Raw genomic sequence first — 21,970 nt, forward strand, 5'->3', positions numbered from 1 at the left:
CGGCGCAACACACGCGAGATCGACTTCAATCCGGGCAAGTATCAAACTACCCGCCAGAACTAGAAATCATGAATGTCTGCGATATGTCAACGGATGGCCACAGGTCCAGACGCATAGTGCAGTCAGTCGTATGCAACGTCACTGCGCGTAGCTTGAACAGGTACGCGTCGCACATGCTTTGCATTACTTCATGCGCGCCCGATTTTTCGGGTAGAGCGTCGACGCGTACGTTTCTCAGGAATCTGCCGATCATTGCAGGCACATAATGGCAGTGCGCACGACCAGCCGCTTGTTTGCTCGGTGGACCATCGAAAACATGGAGGAAGGAAAGAACTTAGGAGAGGCGCTGAGGCCCTGATGTGATTTTTTTTTTTTTTTTTTTTTTTTTTGAAGCCGGCGCGGCCGTGCCGCGACCGGACGCTGCAACGTCTCTCCTTCTTAACCCTCCGCATTCTCTTTCTCCGCGACGCTCACGTACCTAGGGCCCTTAGCAACGCCGTTGCTAGTGTCCCGAGTTTTCATAGCAACAGCGTCGCCGTTGCTAATGGCCCGACTTGGCTAACCCTAAATTTTGACGTCACTTCCGCCACACTTTCTCCAATGCATTGGGAATGGCAAGGGCCTCTTCTAAGTTGTTTCCTTCCTCCATGGTCGAAAATGACAATTGGCACTTGCTTATTTCAGCCTGGCTGCGCTGCCCGCCGTCTGCTGCCAGCAACATCATCATGGCGGATTTGCATCGCTTCATGCAAGCTAGGAAGCGTGCAGAGTGGGTCAGAGAAATAGCTCAAGTTACTGACATTCTAGTGGAACTCAAGAAGAAGAAATGGGCATGGGCAGGACATATGCAGTGGAAGAAAGGATAACAAATGGTCGCTTAGGGTAACAAACTGGATTCCAAGGGAAGGAAAGCGCAGCAGGGGGGCAGCAGCTGAGCGGATATGGGTCAAGTGGATGCAGCTAGCACAGGACCGGATTAATTGGAGGAATATATGGGAGAGGCCTTCGCCCTGCAGTGGGTATAGTCCGGCTGATAATGAATGAGTGATAATGATATAGCCAATTATAGTGTTCAGCTGCATGCAGCTTTGTCTTCTCGTACATGTACGCGATTATTAGCGCGTGAGTCGATCGAACGGCCACTCGTACACGACAAACGAGTGGAAGATATGAGGAGCCGGACTTCGCTACCCGGGAAAATCGCATAAATGTTTGCATGGAAATATGGTCAGGAATAAATTTGCATTTCAACGCTCAGAGAAGTGTGTCAAACAGCAATAGTATGCAATTCCGAAAGGCATTTATATATGGGCTGCTCACACTTAAGCATGTATACGCGCATCGGATGCCAATCGGCCTGCTTCGGGCAATGTACTGTACGTGTAGACGCGGAAAAAACGGGCTAAAACTATAGCCACCGCGCGACTCACACTTGTGCAATTGCGCCAACTTGCATCCGTCCTGTAATTACGATCGAAATTCACACCGTTGTATCGGTACCGAACTTATGCGAATGCCTCGCGAGATAAGTCGAAATTTTGAAAACCACCGTACCCGGAGAAAACAAAAAGTCTTAGGTCCGTCCGACGTATATCTTGGGCCACATCATGAAAAACAGCGGGCGAATCCGTCCGACGTACCCTCTCTCTCTTTCTCTCTCTCTCTCTCTCTCTCTCTCTCTCTCTCTATATATATATATATATAGCCACCGCCTTCCCTCAAAACCATCTTAAAAATATATATAACAAACGCGGAATGAAAAAGTACGGGTGTCCAGTCTGGAACGGATCTGCGTGGATCGCTTCGCTGGCGTGACCACGCCAACCACGTTCTCACTTCGAAACGATGGCAACAGCACGATCGTCATGCGGGTGATGAGAATGCCATCCACTTTACATCACCGTACGACAGACCTGCTATTTATGGCTGCCGAACGTGTTGTTTTAGGAAATATGCGACTCCGAGGCAGATGCGTTCTGTTGTTTACCGTCGCTGCGGCCCGCTTCTACTGCGCCGTCCATCTGCGCCGCGGATGTTTGCCCAAAAAAGTCACGTAGCGGTTTCTCTACCGCAATCTGGCTACCCTGGGCTCTGTCCTTAAAGCCGTCTGCTGTTAACGCAGAGATCTCAGGATGTGGAGCTCTGTGGACTAACGTAGTTGTCGCGCTTGCAGCTATTAATAATAGCTGAATTTTTTGTTAATGATATACAGGTATAGTTAGCAATGACGGCTTTTTACAGAAACGTCTTCTGGTTTGCAAAAGGCATGAAAGAATACAGCAGGTAAGACAGCTGCGGGGCATATTAATTGACACATGTTCAACGCAGTTTCCAACTTTTATCTTTGTTTTGCGGTAGTTATGCGCGTGGGAACCAAGTGTATGTTGTTCCGAGAACGCTCTGGGGCAACAGTTACACCAGTTTCAATGTGTTTCAATGCGACCTGACAGTTGCAATTTAGGGTGTGTCCGCGGACATACTCGTATTAAGAATGCTGTTGACATATCTTCTAAACCTGCCCTATATCTCTTGTTCGTCCTACGACGTAATGCGCCATCACTTCTGTTAACGCACGCTGCTGTGTGAGGTGTTTTAGAGCTCTTTTGTTTCGCACTTTAATTTTTTCAGGAGCGGATTTCGGTCTGCGTGTCGGTCCTTCAACCTGCCTGACTTGGATGTTGACTGCACCGGCAAGATCTTCATGATTACTGGTGCTACGGGTACGCTCGGCAAAGTTGTCGCTATCGAAATCGCTCAAAAAGGTAAGAAATTTCACTGTAAGCTTAGTGTGTATCCCTTGTGACCTTTCAGCAGTTTTCAGCAACGTATGTCCTGCTGGTACTAGATTGAACTGTAGTAATAATGACCGTCCATCGAAACGATCTTTATTTGCACAGGCATCGTTAAAACAGTGTGTGTGTGGTGTTGTAGAAAGGGTTCACTTCGTATAAGTGAGGTTGGAAATGACCAGAGCTTGCTATCTTGCTCATCGCTTTGTAAACAGGTGGCACAGTGCACCTTGTGTGCAGAAACGAAGAAAAGGCAGAGGCTCTGAGGAAATCAATCGTAGACATAACGGAAAATGAGGTAATGAGTGCATCCCTTCCATATTTTAACTCATTGAAAAATACGTGCCAACTATTTCACAATTATTGCTTTCACAGAGCGCTGTTATTGTGCACATCTTAGACATGTCCAATCCCCGGGCCGTGTTCAATTTTGCGAAACGATTCAAGCAAAACAATATCATCTTGCATGTGTTGGTAAGTAACAATTACTCTGGCTTCGACTTGCATGTATTTAGCTCTGTTTACAGTGAAAAGCTAGTTTCAGCACTAAGACGTTAAGAAATGCTCTCTGCAGAATCAGTGCAACAGTGTTTAACATCAGTGCAGCTTCCTTCTGTTCATCTGGAGAGCTCTCCATGTCATCTCTTTCTCTTAGAGCAGCGAGAAGGGCATCGCAAAGTTTACTGTGGGACTTTGTCAGCTATTGCAAGTTCTAGTGTGCACAGTTAACTCTGTGTAAAGGTTCCTTTATTTTTATTGTAGCAAGCATTTGTGCTTGGGTCTAAAAAGTGCTTATTACATTGAAATTCATATGATACTAAGCTCAGACGTTTATTAATGAAGTGACGGGTTACTAGCCAATGCAGTTCATTTTTCTTTGAGATCTTTGTGAGATCTATGTCTCACATTAAAAGCTCTTGTGTCAGCTTTGTATGTGGCAATTATGTACATTCAAATTGCATAATTTAGCTTAATGAGGACATGCTAAGCCCAGTTTAACTTTTGTAAACATTACTTTGGTGGGCATACACAAAATTTTCTGTAAATTAAATTCTTATTTTCCAGAATCATGGTATAATTGCTGTCTTCACCTGCACAAATATGTTAAAATACCAGTATGCACTTTAAATCCTCTCTGAAATTCTCTTCATGCACAAGGGACTATTTTGTCACTTCAGCAGCAATAAGTCATGGTTTCTGCACACCCACAGCTGCCTTTGTCAGAGCTGCCTTTAGTCTCAGCTGTCAAGTGTTGTAGAAAGTGTGCCTAGTGTCGGCTAATCAGCTGCCAGATGCGCAAGGTTGTTTGCATGTGGGAAGGATGCATGCATGACTGCACTGGCTAGTAATACAGCTCTCAAACCACCAGTCAGTCACAAACTGTTTCTGCATGCAGGCAGCTTCGTGCATTTGGTCACTAATTAGTTGAGTTAGTGTAGTCTCCACGACTGATGAGTGAGGTTGGACATGCTGTTTTTGTTTCCCTAGCACCGTCTCCCCTCCAGTTCCACAGGTTTGTGTCCCTGACTTTCGTTGGAGCCAGTTTTACATTTTGTTTGTCTCTCAGTGTGGCATGTTGGCATGCTGGCACAGTGAGTCCCAGAACTAGAGCAGAATTATGGACCATGGGCACCTTCAACAAAACTCGTAATTGGTGGTGGTATGTAGTTGGGAAAGTGGAGCAGATTCGTGAAGATAAGAATACTGCATACTGATGGAGGCAGCGCCTCTTGTTTTGTGCAATGTCAGCAGTGGCGGATTTAAAATTTCTTACCCAAGGTACTAGGGATTTTAAATTAACTCTATGAATCTCCGTTTTCAAAGTCTAGGAAATGCATTGCGATTTATAGTTGACTTTGAGTTAACCATAAATCCACCTGTATGTGTTAATGTGCTCTTTCCTCAACATGTTCTCATTAACTAATAATGCTTGTCTTCCAAACCATAATCAATTTAGTCTAGTTCAATTTATTCGCTTTTTGACATGAGATTAAATTAACAAAAACTTTTGCTCCATGGGACAGTTAGGGCACTAACTGAAGCTACTCAGTAAAACTGAAAAAAAAAAAATGGAAAAGGTGGAAAATTTTACTTGAATTGATCAAAGCCGAGTGTACAGTCCCAGCCATAGTAATATGAAGCATGCCTTGATGGTAAGAAACTTTGTGATGTGTTGCATAACAAATATAATAAAGTACCTTCTACATACATTTACACATTCTGCTGGTGCACTCTTGTATTGACCCATGTAACCATCACATCTTTGCAGCACACTTGAAAAAATTTCAAACACCCCCAGAAGCATGCGCCATAATATTTCTGGCTGCAGCTGTACCTGTAGTATTTGTGTGGATTCAAACTCTCCCTAAATGACACGATGCTTCCTTTATTCAGTCATATTTTGTTAATGAAACAGCTCGTGCACAATATTGTGCGGGGTACTGACTTTTGATTTGCTATTTAAATAAACATAACAGCTGAGTACACACTGCAGTGAGATTGAGTATGTGTACTCCAATCCTTTATACCAGAAATTGATATGTTTGAATGCACGCGTATGCTTATGTGATGTTGAAATTCCTGTTAGCAAAGCAGTGCAAGTGGCAGTGAAAGTGACTGAAAATTGTTGATGACTGAAACGGTTCCTTGGTTATGAAAATCTTTTAAATGAAAAAACTGCCAGTTTTGTCTATTTTCCCTTACAGTTACATCTGTCTGATGAAGATTAATCTGAGAAAAATAAATTATGTCAGTATGCTTGTGCGTGGTTGACAAAGTTATATTGGCTGCAGATGCGCCGCTTCAGCTTTTGACAGTGGTGTCGTGCAGGAGACAGTGCACTGTTTTAACTGCTGGTACTTGCATGAGTGGGACGAGAAAAATTTTAATCGGTTAACTGAAATTGTATTGTAAAATGGTGTTAATGTCACTTTCAGGTGAATAACTATGTATATAATCGGAGCTTTTTTGGGCAAGCTTTGCTCGATGCTCAAATATAAACCGTACCACACTCTTTTCTGTCCTGGATTTTCGCCATTGCAGTGATAGCTGCGTCATGTAGATTTATGCTCGTCAGGTGTAATAAGTTCAACCAGTGTGTTAAGTAAGCCCGAATTCTGCATAAAATTAGCCATTCACATGGAGGTTGCTCTACTGTCTGGTACATTTACCGTGCAGTGACAGTTTGGTAAGTCAGGCTTGCAATTGATGCTCTAGTCCCAGTCTTATTTTTGTGTTTCTATTTTCCTCGCTGCAGATGCAGTGCTTTCACATCATATTCACTACAGTAAGTCATTGTTCGCCGCAAACTGCACCAATTCTTTCTGCAGTGCTTTAGCACTGGACTAAATGTTTAAGTTGGTTCAGTAATTACGTTTACTTACATCTTGGTAGCACAAAACAGGCAACAGTCGTGAGGAGTTTCAGGGCACTTAATGCGAGTTGCACATCTGTGTGTTGGAGGAATGGAAATTTTTGCTGATGTGTTATTATGTGCGATTTACACAGGTCAACTGTGCTTCAACAATTACGCAAAACCGAGAAATCGGGGAGGATGGTCTTGAGAAAACCTTTGCCACAAACACACTTGGTGAGTATAAAGAAACTGCCATATATTTTTGTTTGCTTTTTGTGATAAAAGGCTTGTTGCTTGATGCACTGCTAGGCTCTAAGGTAATAAAATGAAGTGAAGTGAATGCAGCACTGGGACTTGCCTCTGATTGGTTACAGGCAAGCAATTCATGCACACTGTTCTTGGTTTTAACTAGCCTCAAGCTTGTGCAAAATATGTAATTGCATTTATGGATATCTTCTCTTGTTTTTGGGCACTGCTGAAATAAAAAGTACTCTTAACTCTGGGTCTCATAATAATTGGTTATACAGTCGTGCCTCGTTAATATGGACACTTTGGTTTCCGACCAAAACTGTCCATAAAGCGAGTCATCCATAATAACGAGTCATGAATAAAAACAAAAGGATTTTATTGAGAAAAGAGAATTGTAATTAACGACTGCTTTTGTACATAACGGTGTGCACTAGACTCAAAATTCCACAGAACGCCGGCAATTTTGAGTGCATTATCCTTGTCATTGTTTTAGCAGTAAACTTTTAGTGCAGTCTGAAGCGACTCGCTTACCATGACGCCCGTGATGTTGGGCTTTGTGTTGGTCGAACTTTCGAGCACGAACTCCTCACTGGCCGATGAATCGGCGTCTGATTCTCTACTCACCGCCACTTCCAAAATGGCCTCTTCAATGAGCAAAGTAGCCGCTAAGTAGCTGCTTGAGATTCTCCTGAGGCGAGAAAACAGCTGAGCTGTCGATACTAGTTCCTCGCAGCTTGGATTTACTGAGATGGCTTTTGCCGCTTGTATTCACAGATTTCTCCGCGTCTACGTTCAGCTCTGTTCTTTTGCGTTTAACTCCCGCCTTGCCAAAAGCCAGACTCAAGTTGGGGGCTACAGGCTCCTGATGCTGTGCACTTTTTTGCCTAGTTAACCTTTATGCCTTTCCGTCCTGATTCTTTCTTTTTTTGCCTTGTACTGTTTCTGTAAGGAAGCAAGGGAGTCAAGTTGGCAAGCTGTTATGCAGAGGGCTATCGAACGTCATATCTTCTTGGCGCCGTTTTTATGTGTTCCCATAAAACAAACACTGCAAGCTGAAGTACAGTTTAGAACGACGGCTAGCCGATTACGACGGGCTCAGACCTTTTCAAGGCCGCATCGTTGACTCAAAGCGAAGCCGACATACCTAGTGTGCAAAGTTTGTCAGTTCGGCAGCGCAACGGGGACGAAAACCAGGAACATGAGAGGGAAGCGCGTCCAGGACGGGACGCCCGGTCCCGGTTGCGTCTTCGTACGTCGCCTTTCTTTTGTCGCTCTACTTTGTGAGTGTGTCTTAACTCATCGAAAAGCGTTAACGGCTTCATGGAACACACATTGCGCTTTGGGAAAGAAAACTTCAGTTCCCACCGCCACTGTAGGCACTTGTCTTTCTTCCTGTCATTTCTTTCTTACGCTTTTACCGGCCTCTCTGTTCACGTTCAGCAGAATTTATGGCAACCACATGTTGCTGTTTTCCCGACTGCGGCGGCACTTCCGCTGCACCCAGAAATCTCCTGGTTCCCCCCTTTCGGGGTCTTTCTTACGCTGACCCTCGGTTTTCTGTGTACGTTCCGCTCCGCTCTTGCGCTCCCCTCCCCCCTCCCCCCTCCCTTAGTACGGCGACACGCAGGCTTTGGTTCTTTCCAACCCCACAGGACTCGTTCAGGCCTCCCGCCGTATCGGCTGTCGCGTAGGTTCGCGGGCGGCGCGCCCTTCTTTAACTTGCTTTCGGACTACTCTGCTTTTTTTCAAGCACTGTACATATTAACGAGACAAAAATACATGGGGCGCATGCATTCTTCCCCTGTCCATTGTCCGGACAGCGAGTTTCCATATTAATGAGGCAAAAATACATTGAAAAGGTTTCGTCCCCAGAAAAACTGTCCATAATTCGGGTCGTCCATATTAACGGGGGTCATATTAACGGGGCATGACTGTACTAGTACTGGAACCAATGGATGGTTGTTGCTTTTTTTGTTTGTTGGTTGGCTAATGGTGTTTCATGTTATGTGCAGTCTGGATTCGATTACTGCTTTACTCAACAGCATTTTGTTCCTCATGTGATTGTTGAATTTATGACAGGTAGTTTGACATGAACATTTTGCTCTGGCTGAGATTTGGTTTACTGTTCTGTTAACTGACAAGAATAGAAGTCATTATTAAATTTTAAAAATTATAGTATAACATGTCACAGTCTGGAACTAGCACTTCACATTTTTTGCAGTGCATTGACAGTGCCATTGTTGGAATGTTTGTAATGGAACTTTTTCCAGTAATACTACTGTACGTGCGCGAAGTCTCGCCATCCACCATTTTTGATGACTATGCCAGGTGAAAATGGAGGAGGAGTTAGCTGCACATGCTTTTCCACAAATAATATCCCCACAATGAACTGCTGCACAATTATATGTGAAGTGCTAGCATCTTCTAGGCCCTCTGAAATGCACACATTGTCCCCACTTGCCCTGGCATCAAGCGAGAAGATGCGGTCAAGTTTGCCAGCGTCCTTTTGTCATGGATGAAGTAGATCAAGCCGAGGAGGAAGGTGTGTCAGGGTGTGTCCATGGATGACTCACGTGCCTGCCTCACACTGCACAGGCTAGGCAAGACCATCCCTGCGCTTGACTACTGCTTGGAAAATGGGCCCACCCCACTATTGTTTATGAATTTCTGCAGGGAGTCTCTGTAACCTGCCCCATCAAATGTTCTTCGCCTGGCAGCCCCGAGAGGGGTGCGTTACTAGAAAAAGATATATTGTAATATACATTATCAAGAAAACAGTACCAAATCCAACAGTGTGAAAGCAAACCCTATGTCTGTTCTGAGCACATTTTGCATGAAGCTTTGCACCTTGCTATACTGTTCAGAAATGGGAGTGAATTTGTCAGGTCTTACCTTTGCATTGAATAGTTTAAATATTAAATGACACAGTTATGGCCATGATAACTTGAAAATATGTTATTTAAAAAAAAAAAAAAACCTAACCTGCATCTTGAAAAAAATATTTTACAAATGTAGCAGGCCAACTTTTTGCTATCTTTCTGATCGGCACAAGTACAGTAGAACCCTGCAGTAGTGAACTCGGAGAAAAACTCGGATACGTATAGTAAAGCGAAACTGCAGTCCCAGTTTGCCTTTTATAGATGACTGTACCTTTCTTTTTTTTATAGTAAATGCATTTTTAATAAAGAAACGGTACTTCCCATGGAACGACATCGCAGCACGCAAGCAACCTAGGGTAGCAAGGCTAGGTACCCTTTTTTTTTTTTTTTTTTTTTCGGAGGTATATGAATAGCAATAAAACGGCGTTTTTTGAGATTGCTTAACCACCAGGTTCATGAGCTTCCAGCTTCGCAAGGGCCTTGGAGCAGTGAGGCAAGCATGCAGCACGCACAAAAAAAAAAAATTAAAGCAAGCTACGATAGGGCAAGAAGGCGGCACGGTCCATTGAAAAAGTAAAAGGTAGGAAGGGTGCAGCAAGATGTAGGGAAAGGAACAAAAGGGCAAACTTTCACACCGCTAGGCAGTATGCAGCACGATAAAGCAGTGGCAAGAAGCGGAAGCGTGGTGTGCATGTACCGCTTGACTGTGTAGCACATGTTTAAACTGTTGCCTCTTAAATAACACAGAAGTCGCAGGAAATGATGCCATGTTCACCCAAAGCTCTGGTTTCCACATGGAATCAAATTTTCATTGTATTTGTTAAGTCCTTGTATTCACGCGAAAGCGGTACTTCCACTAGGCATTATAATGAAATCGAAAACGTGGTAAAGTAAAATGTGATAAATGAAAAAAAAAAAATCGCATAAAGAGATGATAAAAGAAAGGTGGAAGGTATTCCTAAGTTCCTTTTGTACACCGAGTACACGTGCGTCGAGTAAGTAGTCAGTTAATTACAAGACAGCATTTCCAGAGTAATGCCATCAAAAACTGATGTAGTAAAAATTTTTGCCAGTCCTGTGATTTTACTGTAAAAGGGCTATACTGAATTTATATTCTTCTAGATTCCCGATGCTAATAGAATAGTGGAAAAATATTGGGTGTTTCTTATTTCGTTTTTTTTGTCTGTAACTGTAATTAATATAAAGTGACTATGTGTGCGAGTGTGATGTACTTGGAAGCAGTGGAGAAAGTTGTGGCTGAGTATGAAAGAGGGAGTTTGGGTTCCTTTTCGTATTACAGTTGGTAGTGCATGCCTGTGTTGTTTTTATCCACGTGTTTGTGTACGTTGCGCCGCAGTTCTGGATAATAGGCTGCAGTATTTGTGCTAGTGATTACAAGTCTGCAGTCTTAATTCTTGCCTGGGGCAGCTGCATTTTGACGAATAAACACTTCTCGTGGTTGCAAGAATGCTTATGCACCGAAATGTTTATGCTTGTCAAACAGTCTCCCAAGCCCTATAGTGCGGTGGGCATTGTAACTTGGCTGCACTTTGTCGCATAAAATGTGTACTTTGTCACTGACCTTAACTTGCACGACTCTAGCATACTTTAAGGATTGTGACTGAATATATTGTGCAGTGTTTCGCTGCTGTTTATTTTATGCACTTTGACAGGTCATTTGTGGCATGTCAGTGTGGGCTTGGCTGCTTGGCAAACTTGGTGGTTGCTAGATTGCTAGAGGTGGGAAGCGCAAAAATGCCTAAGTACTTACATTTTGGTGCTTAAGACAAGGTTTAAATGTATCTTGGGCCCTTCACTACAGTGTGACTCAGAGCTAGGTGTAACTTCGATAAAATTCATTTCGTACTGGGGATGTCTATTTCAAACCTGCTTTCACATTTTCTTGCAGGAGTTCATATTCTGATTACCAACCTGATCCCTCTGTTGAACCAGAGCTGTGAGCCTAGAGTGGTGAGCTGAAACCAGGCTCTTATTGCTTCTTTCCTTATTCTCTGCCTTGAGTTTCTGGTGCAAGAAGTATGGCAGAATTTCAGTGTGAAATGCAATTGATGTCACTCTGCACAAGCCTCAGCTTTAGCAGTACATTGGCATCCAACTGATGCCACTGTTATTGCCAGTTCATATCTCTTCACATCACTGATACTGTGCTTGGCCTAAAAATATATAGGTATTTAGAATATGCTGCTCTTTGATATTGCTGCGAAATCTGAGATGCCAAATGTGCGTGCGTGCATGCGTGTTTGTGTGTGCACGCGCACATGCAAAAACACCTAGGAAAGAGAGGAGAGAGAGATCCGTAGCCTAGTGCCTGATGCGGCATGCAGATTGTATTGTGCATCTGGTTTGTGATGTTTTGTGTGTGTTTTTGTTTCGTATTTGTATATATTTCTGATGGTTAGTTTTCTCACCTAGCTTGTACAGGCAAAGAAAATGATTGATAGTGCTTTCATCTTAAAGCAGCGCGAAAACACAAGACTAAAAGGAGCAGGAGACGACACAAGCGACACAAGATTGTGCTTTCCATGGAATGAAAGAATAGAGACAAGTAGGAAGAAGGAAACGGTCGAGTTTATGCATTCGCTCTGTTATTTCTTTGTGTCATTTTTATTTTACGCTGAGAGCCATCATTTAGTGCCCACCCTGTGAAGTCGTTTAGCTGGAGCCCATTGTAGTTTTTGGCACTCCTCTAAGCCAGGCCAAGTGGTGAAGTGAGAAGTAGTAGAAGGGAAGAAAGGAGAACATAATAAAGAACAAGGCATGCTGCTAGGTTGAGGCATGGCTCCTGTGCCCAACTCATTTGTACATGAAGAGTGACATCATTGTATCGTGGTCTGGTACGCAAGCATGTGCTCTGTCCTACGTTGAGGAAGCGCAGCTAATATGGGGCAGCGATTTTCAGGTGCTGGTCACATGTGGGAGCCTGCTGATGCAGCGATTGGACCCAGTGGACCTGCAGTTTGAGTGCATGTTCCCCTTCAATGGGCTGGCAGCTTTCACACAAACGAAGCGACACCAGGCTGTGCTGGTGGAGCACTATGCTGAAACTTACCCTGGCATCCACTTCTCGGTCATGCACCCTGGCTGGCTTGAACCCCAAGGTAGGCACAGCTGTGGCGTGACAAAACCTCCCTGTATTGCACCCATGCCACCCATGGGTGCAAAGAAGGCTGTGGGTTCCATTCTGTTGTGTAAATATCTTTTGCAGGCAGCAGTTGCTGTGATAAACATAAATTTCCAGCAGTTTTGTTTGACGAGCTGCAAGCATAGAAGCAGCGGCTGCGCCTTGTGGAAGCATGCCAGTGCAGGGAACTGTAGGGTGCCTTGAGAGGTTGCCACTGTTACTATGGGCTTGATTTAAGATGGCTGGCAATTAAAAGGCGCGGTGTGCAGGTGAAATGCTGCATAAAATATATACTCTTCTCATCTTGCTTAAGGGCATATATATTTAGACAGGAATAGTCAGGTGAGGGGTAGATTGAGGTACACACACGAAAGAAGCCAAGGCTCATTGAAATAAAGAAAATTGTCGGATCAAAATGCATGTTAGGAAAGAATTGTAATAAAGAAAAAAAAAAAAACTTGGTTGATTAAGTTTTTAGTGCATCCTATTATATTCTATTAAAGAAAGAAGAATGGGAGCAAAATAATGCAAAACATATTATGTCTCGAGGAAAACTGAGAGCTTACTGTAAATTGTATTTTGCATGAAAAAAAAATATACTTAAGCCCAAATTACGAAACCTTTTGCTCAATAACAGTATTGGTACCTGAATTAGAGCTAAAAAAAAAACTTTCTTTCGTACCAAAATCAAATGAAAAAGGACCCTATTTGCCTATTCCTGGCTGCTCACAACATAGGGATAGTCTTGCTTGGGATGTTAAGAAGTTTACTGATTTGGCATGTATGTACACTTGAACTCTTAATTAAGGAAAGAGCTCTTTGTTGCTTGACATTAACGATTTTGTTGAAAGCTTCACACCAGCTAATTTAAATGTGAGGTGACTATATAGTGGAATGACTAAAGCATTCGTGGCAAATTATTGCAAGTGGTCAACTGGTAATATGTATGCGCCTTTTCTTTTGCCACGAAAGATTTCCAATTGTTTGCTGATTTGTTCTCCAGGCTATACATTTTGCTTGTGTAGTTGAGGGACATGGTAAGGGCATTGAATTTTGTCATAAGTAGTCTCACCTGCTGAGAGGAGCCAGCTTTAGGCATTCTTCTCTGAGCAGGTGCCACAGAAAATGCATCACTGCAGCATCACACACGTATCTTGGCCTAAAGGTTAGGAAGGCAGCCATGGTTGTAGAGGCTGTTGAAATATGGAGGCATATATGTCAAATGTACCAAAGTTTTGGTTGGTTGAGGCAGATGCTTTTAGTTTTCAGGCCGCTGTTTTGTCGAATGCTGAAATGGTAGTTTCTTGCGGAGTGAATGGTAGCAGAAAAACTTCTTTTCTTGTATTTATTTACCTTCCTAAAGGGAGAGTTTATTTTCATTTACGTCAGCCGTTTTGTTCGAGATGAAGCCTCACAAGAGTGGAGCGAGCAGAAGCAACGAAATGGTTTTCCCAACAAATCCGTAATGTTATGCAGTGCTGTGTAAAGTGCCTGTCACTGTTCTAGCATAAGCTCGGTATAAAACCAGTGGTTCTCTGATCTGTGAAAGGTAACATCGGACTTAATCCCTTCTTTCTTCACCTACATTGCATGTAAGTATTTGGCAAAACGTCAGCATTTCTTCACTTGGCATGCAGTATCTCCACAAGGCAATTGTTGGGAACATTAAATATGTTTTGTTTTTTTTTTAAATTATAACCAAAAGTGGAGCTTGTTTAGGAGTTTTCTTTGTATTAACCAATAAACGTTTTTAACGAGACATGTGCACTGCTTTACTAATTTATTTGTATTATGTAGCGTGGGGGGGGGGGGGGGGGGGGGTGTAGTCAGCATTTTTTGATAAGTGATTTAACATCGGAACTTGTGTGCATTTTCTAGAACGGCAGTCAGCTGCTGGATAACTTTTTTGATAAGCCGAGCGGAGCAACCAGTTTGACAGGCTGTACCATGAGGAAAACTGTGGGGCCTGTTCCCACCCTATCCAAAACATTGTAGTTTGCTAGATGATGCAACTTGGCATATTGGCTGCTCTACTTGTTTGAAGAAAGTTCTCCCATAGCTGACTGAAGTTTTTTGCAGATTCTGGAAAATGCAGGGAAGTTAGATACTTATCAAAAAAACATGGATCATCAAAAGCTACTTTGTGTTTGGTATTTGAGCCCAGATACTAGCAGGAAAATACTTTATAACACATACTGGTAGGCATGAAAAATTCTATCTGGCCAGCCTTAACTTTTTCGCATTTTAGGAAACGTTTCCTAAAATGCGAATGCACCAACTCGCCCAATTCAGCATTCTTAACTTTTTTTTTTTTCTTTGCATTAAGATGAGCCTCTCTGCGCTTGCAAATACACTTGACTAATCTGACACTTAAAAAATGCCAGCCCTGTTTCCTCAGCTAACTCAATGTCTGTACATAATTTGACCATAGCCTGAGCTTCTTACCTTCATCTAGGTACAGTAGATGCTTATCCACTCTGCATTTTCAGTACTTGCCTTTAACCAACTACTAAAACAGAGCGCTGCAGCATAGATATTGGAGGCTTTTAGTATAGCGTATGGACGCTTTCGTACGATAAATGCCAGAAAATTATGCGACGCTACTCCGTGTGTTGCATCGGTGCTTTTAGTTGGCCGTACAAAAGCGCGAACGCAAACGACAGTGCCGACATCTAGATTTAAAATAAAAAAAACACATTCAAGCTTTTTTTTTTTTCTTTTACTCCCAAGCCAAATCTAGCCAAGTCACCTCGCAATTTTAGCCAGTTTCTTTGCTGCGGCAGTTTCGTACTCCCCAACGTTGGTATTCCCGTGTTGAATACTTTTACCTTGTATTGCCGTCATGGTGAGTACCGGCCTCTTTTCAGCTCCGTACTGCCAAGCATATTTTTACGGATACACACGTGTAAGCAGTCAAGCAAAGGCGATCCACTTCATGGCGTTGCCAGGCCAACAAAGCAACACTACTTGTCAGGCTAATGGACTGCAATGCCGCCGTTCAAAATAAAAAAACAAAACAAATTATTCACTAATTATTTGAGCTGAATGCTACACGAGGCAAAGCAAAGACTCCATGTGCCATTTATAGGCAGCAGCGCGTCCTGTAATGCGGTAATGAAGACACATTCACTCTGAAGCGGGCGGCCTGGACGTCGCCATCTTGTCAACACTGATCTCCCATTGTACGTGAGGGCTGGGCACGATAAACTCAAGTTTCGGCATACGCTGGCGGCCGATCGTACGAAAGAGCTCGGTCTCTGGTATCGTATAGCGCATGCGCAGTACACGTCACAATATTTTCGGCGTGCGCTATTCCTCTGCGTGTGTCTGTGTACGCTATACTAAAAAAAGTCTCTATTGTGTCAACGCTACGTTGTTTTTTTTCCTGTGGTGTTGGTTCTCCTATTCTTTCCCATTCTGTCTGATGAAACTAGTTTATATTCTGCGACAGCTTTTTGTGCCAATACTGTAAAAGGTATGGAACCAAAGCATGCTTGCTCTTCCTATGCACTGGAATATAGTACCCGGTTGCAGTTCATAGTTTCTTCCTAAGTGCAGTATATAATATAGTTCTAAGTGTGTTTCTAACACAACAGAACATTTAAGCGTTAGTCGCACCAAAACAGTTTGTCGGATGGCAACAACTTATTTTGGCATGTCCAGTTGCAAGAAATATCCATAGATGGTGCCAGCTGCAGCACTGATGGAACACAGCAACTGCATGGCAAGAATTATGCTTGTCAAACTACTGCCGTTAAAAAAAGGAAGCAAAGGAATGGACTCAGCACTTCGACTCTACATTTAGCAAGGGCATAGATTGCCGCACACAGTGCCTCGACCATTCCTTGCAGGTGTGAAGGAAGCTGTTCCAAAGCTTCTGCGCAAAGTCTCCGTGCGGTGCCGGTCGGTGGAGGAGGCAGCAGACACCATTCTGTGGCTGGCCATCTCTAGGGCAGCTCTCAAACACTCAAGCGGCATGTTTTTTCAAGGTGGGCTTGGGCTTGTGCAAAGCACGTCTCACACTGGAATGTGGTTGTTGGCATGAAAAAAAAAGAATTATTTTTGAAAACCGCACCACAAATATACTGTCAGATTGACGGCATTTGAGTGTGCACATTTGAATAATGGTATGCAGATAGTGGATTTTACCTGTGCATGCTTTCTTTCTTGCTTAAGTAAGCACATCATGTTAGAGATGATGCTGCTGCTGCTGCTGATGTGGATGGAATTGTCATACGAATACTACCAACACTATTGCCATATACACAAGCTGTTTTTCACCCAAAGCCAATGTTAGCCAGCCAGCCCTTTAAGTTTGTAACATGCAGAGTGAACTTTTAAGCCTTTGTTTTTTGTTTGGCGGTATTAGTAGTAGCAGTAAAGGTAAAAAGGGGATGATTGGTCAGTCAGCAGATCACTGGTTTTGAAATCTGACAAGTCTCTGGTTAAACTCATTTTGACATCTGTTTAGATTTTGTACACGACTTTTCAGAATTAAAATTCACTGACACCCTGGAACACAAAATTTCATTTGAGATAGGTTTGACCTAAATTTCAGCTCTTATTGCAACATGGGGCGATATTTTTTTTTTTTTTACAATTTTTGTTTAAAAACCTGCGAAAGATGTGCCTGTGCAGGTGGATTGTAAAGCAAAGTATGCACTAGGTCCATGATAAAGTGTGATGGCTGACGATCAGTTAACTGAAATCGACTTTATTTCTGACTTGAAAGTGCAAAATTATAGTGCGAAATTGAAGCCCATCAACATCAAAGGCAAGTCCTCTTTTGAAATTTTCTTAATCGGCAATGTGGGTCAGATATCGAATGCCAAAAATATGCATCTGAAAGCTTTGGAGTAGGCTTTCATGCAATGCACATTTATAAAATGGCATCACTGTGTGTAGTGTTGTTACCAAAATCGTGTTGACTTCATCAGCAAATACATAAACTGCATCTGTATTTGGTACATAAAAATTGCTAGCAACACCATTCTATAACTGTGCAATGTGTGAAAGCAAACTCAAAAAACTTTCAGATGAATAGTTTTGACATTTGACATTTTGAGCCACACTGCGGAAAAAAAAAATTTAAAAAAGGTGGTCGACCTTTGAAGTTGATGGCCATCAATTTCACAATATATCATCCCCTCAAATAAAAATATAAAGTATATTAGTTAACCTTAACTATCTAATCATTAAGCTCTATACATTAGTGTCTGCCTAGGTTTACAACCAACCTGCACACATTGCAGACTTCTTTTACATAGTTTTTAAAATGCATATCTATACACATTAGAAAAAAAAAACACCCCATATGTGCACATACCTTGTTGCGAAGTTATTTGAAACAGATTTTAAAAGAAATGTTTTGATTAGATTACTATTTTTAAGCTGTTCAGGGCAACCGTAGCCAAACTACCTGAATTTTCCCGTCACTGTAGGCTCCTGTGCAAGTTTCTGGCATATTGGCCTCGAGATCGAGCAGAGTCGCCACCTTGCGGCTCAGCGGTGAAACCTACTCAGTGTGGATGCGTTTTCGCGTCGCGTGCCAGCCCGCAGTGATTTATGCGTGCGCATGCGGCGTGTACAGGAGTGTTTTTGTTTGTTTCGTGGTTTCTGTGAGCTTTTGCTTACCTATATGCATGCCTCTTGCAAAATAAATATGAACAGTCTATTACCCCACGCTTCATTAAAAAAATATATATACTTGTCCGTATCGAACATGTCATGCTTGGATTAGGACATCATCCATCGCGGTCTTCGGCGCTTGAGATCCTTTGACATGCAAGCCTCAAACGAAGTGGTACTGTCGTTACTGCCGTGTCAAAGCAAAACAGATCGCTGCCGTCAATAAAAGGTAATGCAAGCGCTCAGAAATCGCATATTCCCGTTTCTGTTTGGAATACCGCAGCTACTAAAACATATGCCACCGCAGACTGCTTCATATAGCCGAATGCAGTTTGAACAGACCACTCTATGCCTGCTATGCCGTCTGTATGCACGATAGAGTTGTGTGAGTGCATTGTTTTTTTTTTTTTTTTTGCTTTTAAACTTCTGTCGCAGTGTCTGAATGGTAAGGGCGCTCGACTGCTGATTTCGAGAACAGGGGATGCAATCACAACCGTTTCGAAAGGCGCTCCTCTGATGTGGGATTTGACTGCACAATAAATAATCCCACGTGGTAAATGTGGTGTTAATAATGAAAAAAAAAAAAAAAACGACACCAAAACCAGCCTCTGCAATCATCCCTCATAGCCGATGCCGCTTTCATGCGTTAAACCCGGACCAATATGCCTGCCTTTTCTTTTTTTTTTTTTTTTCCGAGAAAACTCGTTTCTGACAAGGGGAATAAAACAGCTTCATGCGGGCTTAAATATCAGTGTTTAGTTCGGGACTAAATACATTTTTATAGTCGCATTATAAGATGACCTCCATTTCTTTCGAAATAGTTCTTTATCCGGCATCTGTTTTGGAAGCAACCCTAATATTTTACTTCGCATAAGTTTTAGTCACTGCTAAATAATTAATGATAAAGAAATTTTCAGCCTGTAAAATTGCTTCCCAGAACATGACAATGCCCATGCGCAGTTTATAACGATGTCTTCGCAGCGAGGAATTCGTAGCTTGTACTTTAACGTTACTGAAAATTAATCGCTGATCATTGTAAATTTTGTCAAGTGTGTAAAAGTTCTCTCACACGGTGAAATTTATTCGCATTGCAAAACAAAATAATTACACTACTAATTTACAGTTATATATTAACATCACACACATCAAAAATCCCTTATACTTTCCTCGGTTTCAGGAAATCATTTACAGTTAGTGGCGCATGCATTAATACACTAACACATTCTATGACAGTGGCCGCAAAAAGCATCTCGGCAAATTCAATCCACTCAGCGCTATACACGTCAACAATCAGCTTTCCTGTGCGGCGAGGTTTCCTGTATGGCGTCGGCGTGATCTCATTTTTGGGGAATACTTGTGCGTGGTTGTCTGGGGCCAGAGTTGATGTGCACTCAGTCTAAAGCAACTTGCCATGCAGTGCGCTGCCAATGCTACATTTAACCTGCTTAATCCTCGAGTCAAGTACGATATAATGAACCAGGCTTTCTCGATTCAATCTAAAGTACCGCAGGTCAGAGCACGAACCTTGTATCTGCGTGGGCTTGACACTAAATTCGCCGGTCTCACTCGCATGAGACACGCGCAAACTGTTTAAAAGTCGATAAGAAAAACAAAGCTGTCATTAGGCAGGCCCAGGCATTTAGTGTGTCAGCATGGTACAGCGCAAGAAACGTGCAAAGTAAATCTAGAAGACTGCGTGCTTTGTTTTCCTAAAATCCGCTCTTCTTCTGCTGCATTGGCGAAATCCTTGGATATTTGTCTGCAATATTGCAGAAATACTGCAGAAGACACGTTTTCATCGCCAACAAACCCGCCGTAAATTCGGAAGCAGACCTACGCAACGTGCGTTTCTACGAGCGCCGCCGGCTGCCGATCCACACTACCGGAGTGACGGTGGCGCCACCTCTAGGTCGATCTCGCGGCGAATAGCATTTTAGTAGCACTTCCTAAAAGAGGCAACTTCATACTGACGACTGTCCAGGTTAGAAATCAAAAAATATTTTTACATAATAGTACACAGGTACAACCAGGTACCATTTCAATGAAAAGTGAATACTTGAAGAAAGTCTTTCGGCGGCTTGAACCCCCCAGCTGAAAACTCTATTCTCCAAAAGGTGGAAAAGGAGAAGCAGCCAAGAAAATCTGATGGTTTTATAGGTGAAGGTCCTGCACATTGCTCGACTAATTAACTAGGGCACCTTCTTTTTAAAGCCGTTTATTACCTGCATCTCTGAGGACAGCACGTCACTGGCTTGCATTGCATACCACTTCGAATTGTGAAATTTTTAGAACCAGCCACAAGCAGAAAAAATAAGGGCACTGTGACTATGCTGTGTATTTGAAAAATTACCTGCACCTCTCATGATGCGCTAATACTTACAATATTTAGGGGATCTCCCAATGGTGGAGTAGGTTTGTAATTACTCCCTTATTACAAATCTACACCTTGGGGGGGGATTCCCATAAATATTTGGTCAACATCGTTCCCACTTCGAGTTACTGATCAGTTTGCTTCTCACCCTGCCATCTGATCTGCTGGCTGTCCTGGTTAGCTCAGTTGGTAGAGTGACTGCCCCGGAAAGGCGGTGGTCCCATGTTCAATTCCCAGACCAGGATAAATTTTTCTTAAACTACAAAGCTTCCAAAAAAGCTGTATAGCTGCGCTTGGGTAGATGTCAATGAGTAATTACTCCTTTATTACTAATGCAGTTTGTGATGTTTTCAGTGTGTATGTTTAGAAAAGCCGTTTATGCCTTAGGCTATAAAAATTTTTATGGAGCTGTTGCAGCAGCGGCCCTTTAAGCAGCCATTTATTTTCCTAGCAATGTTGACTTCACAAATAAGTGTTGGAAGCGGATTTTAAGAGTTGATCAACTTTGCATGTGGGACGAGAGTAGTGCTCAGTTGTCACCTGTTTCTTACCCTGCTGTACTGATAGTGCTTGGAACTTTACCACGCAGACAGAAGAACAACTTGCCCCCATATTCCCTTTGGCAAGACCAAGACCAGCGTGGATGACGAGAAGTTTTTCATGAAAAACTTGGAAGACTTTGTTAGCAAGCTGGGGCTCTCATAGCCTATGTATTATGCTAACACCGACGTACGTGACCACTTTGGCAGCACTGGGGCCTGTCTTACTTAGTCATTCTATTGTGTGCTCAAGACCAGGGGTGACCCCTTTTTCTGCTGCCACATTATTACGTATAATGAGGTGCAATGTTTCAATCATTCTTGTACCTGGCATGGCACAAACGCGTTTTCTATGCATTTTGTGCATGGTTGCCATGCGATGCGTATGCAGCTGTTATTGCTAAACCTGAAAGTGCTAAAACTGCAATTTTTTTCACTTTCGTCTCAGTGAGGGCTGCAGTAGCATTTGCAACCTGTTTGTTTGCATTTGACATATGCATGCAATTGCATTGTAAACAAATCTGCTTGGCCACTAACATCTAGTTTTTTACCCCTTGAAGGAAGGATGTTTCTTAGCATAACGAAGAAATGCTGGTGTTCTTTCTTTGGGATTGTGGGGGTGGGGCTGGGGGGGGGGGGGCAGATTATTCTACCTTTAGTTGAACATTATATTTCTGATATAGAGCATAGCTATTGCTCACTCGAATGGAATGCTTTGCAAGCTTTTTTCCAGCAACAATTACTTCCTTAAATGCTCATTGTATTTACTGATGCATATATTTATTTGTGACGAAGACCGCCACTTGTGATGTCCTCTATGTACGTAAAGGCTGCAGAGTGTTAGTTACCTGTGCTTGTGACATTGTGGTGTTAATTGTTTTGCAAATATATTGATACCGTTATGCGTGTGGGCCTGTCGGTTCTCTTCATTCTGGTCACAGCTAATCGGGTCAGCTTTTACAACTCTGCTTAAGTGCTCTATTCCCAGAGACGAATTTTGCGATGAAATTGTTTAACA

At 42.8% G+C, this 21,970-nt stretch overlaps 1 protein-coding gene across 2 annotated transcripts; it reads left to right on the forward strand.

Annotated features, from left to right (window-relative positions):
* Window positions 1-2,076: 2,076 nt before the first annotated feature.
* Window positions 2,077-21,860, forward strand: LOC146202993 (dehydrogenase/reductase SDR family member 12-like). 2 transcript variants are annotated; one of them, XM_084588483.1, is made up of 9 exons: window positions 2,077-2,283; window positions 2,629-2,762; window positions 3,005-3,087; window positions 3,165-3,263; window positions 6,297-6,378; window positions 11,182-11,243; window positions 12,193-12,391; window positions 16,266-16,403; window positions 18,478-18,588. In XM_084588483.1, the coding sequence occupies exons 1-9, from the start codon at window positions 2,225-2,227 to the stop codon at window positions 18,489-18,491; spliced, it is 870 nt and encodes a 289-aa protein (XP_084444609.1). In that variant the 5' UTR covers window positions 2,077-2,224; the 3' UTR covers window positions 18,492-18,588. The 2 variants fall into 2 exon arrangements, with proteins under 2 accessions (XP_084444609.1, XP_084444608.1); XM_084588482.1 differs by lacking the exon at window positions 18,478-18,588 and adding an exon at window positions 21,003-21,860 and having other exon boundaries at window positions 2,078-2,283.
* The last annotated feature ends 110 nt before the right edge of the window (window positions 21,861-21,970 follow it).

Source organism: Amblyomma maculatum, chromosome 1, assembly GCF_055883805.1.
Source record: "Amblyomma maculatum isolate TAMU_Amacu chromosome 1, ASM5588380v1, whole genome shotgun sequence".
Taxonomy (NCBI): Eukaryota; Metazoa; Arthropoda; class Arachnida; order Ixodida; family Ixodidae; genus Amblyomma; species Amblyomma maculatum.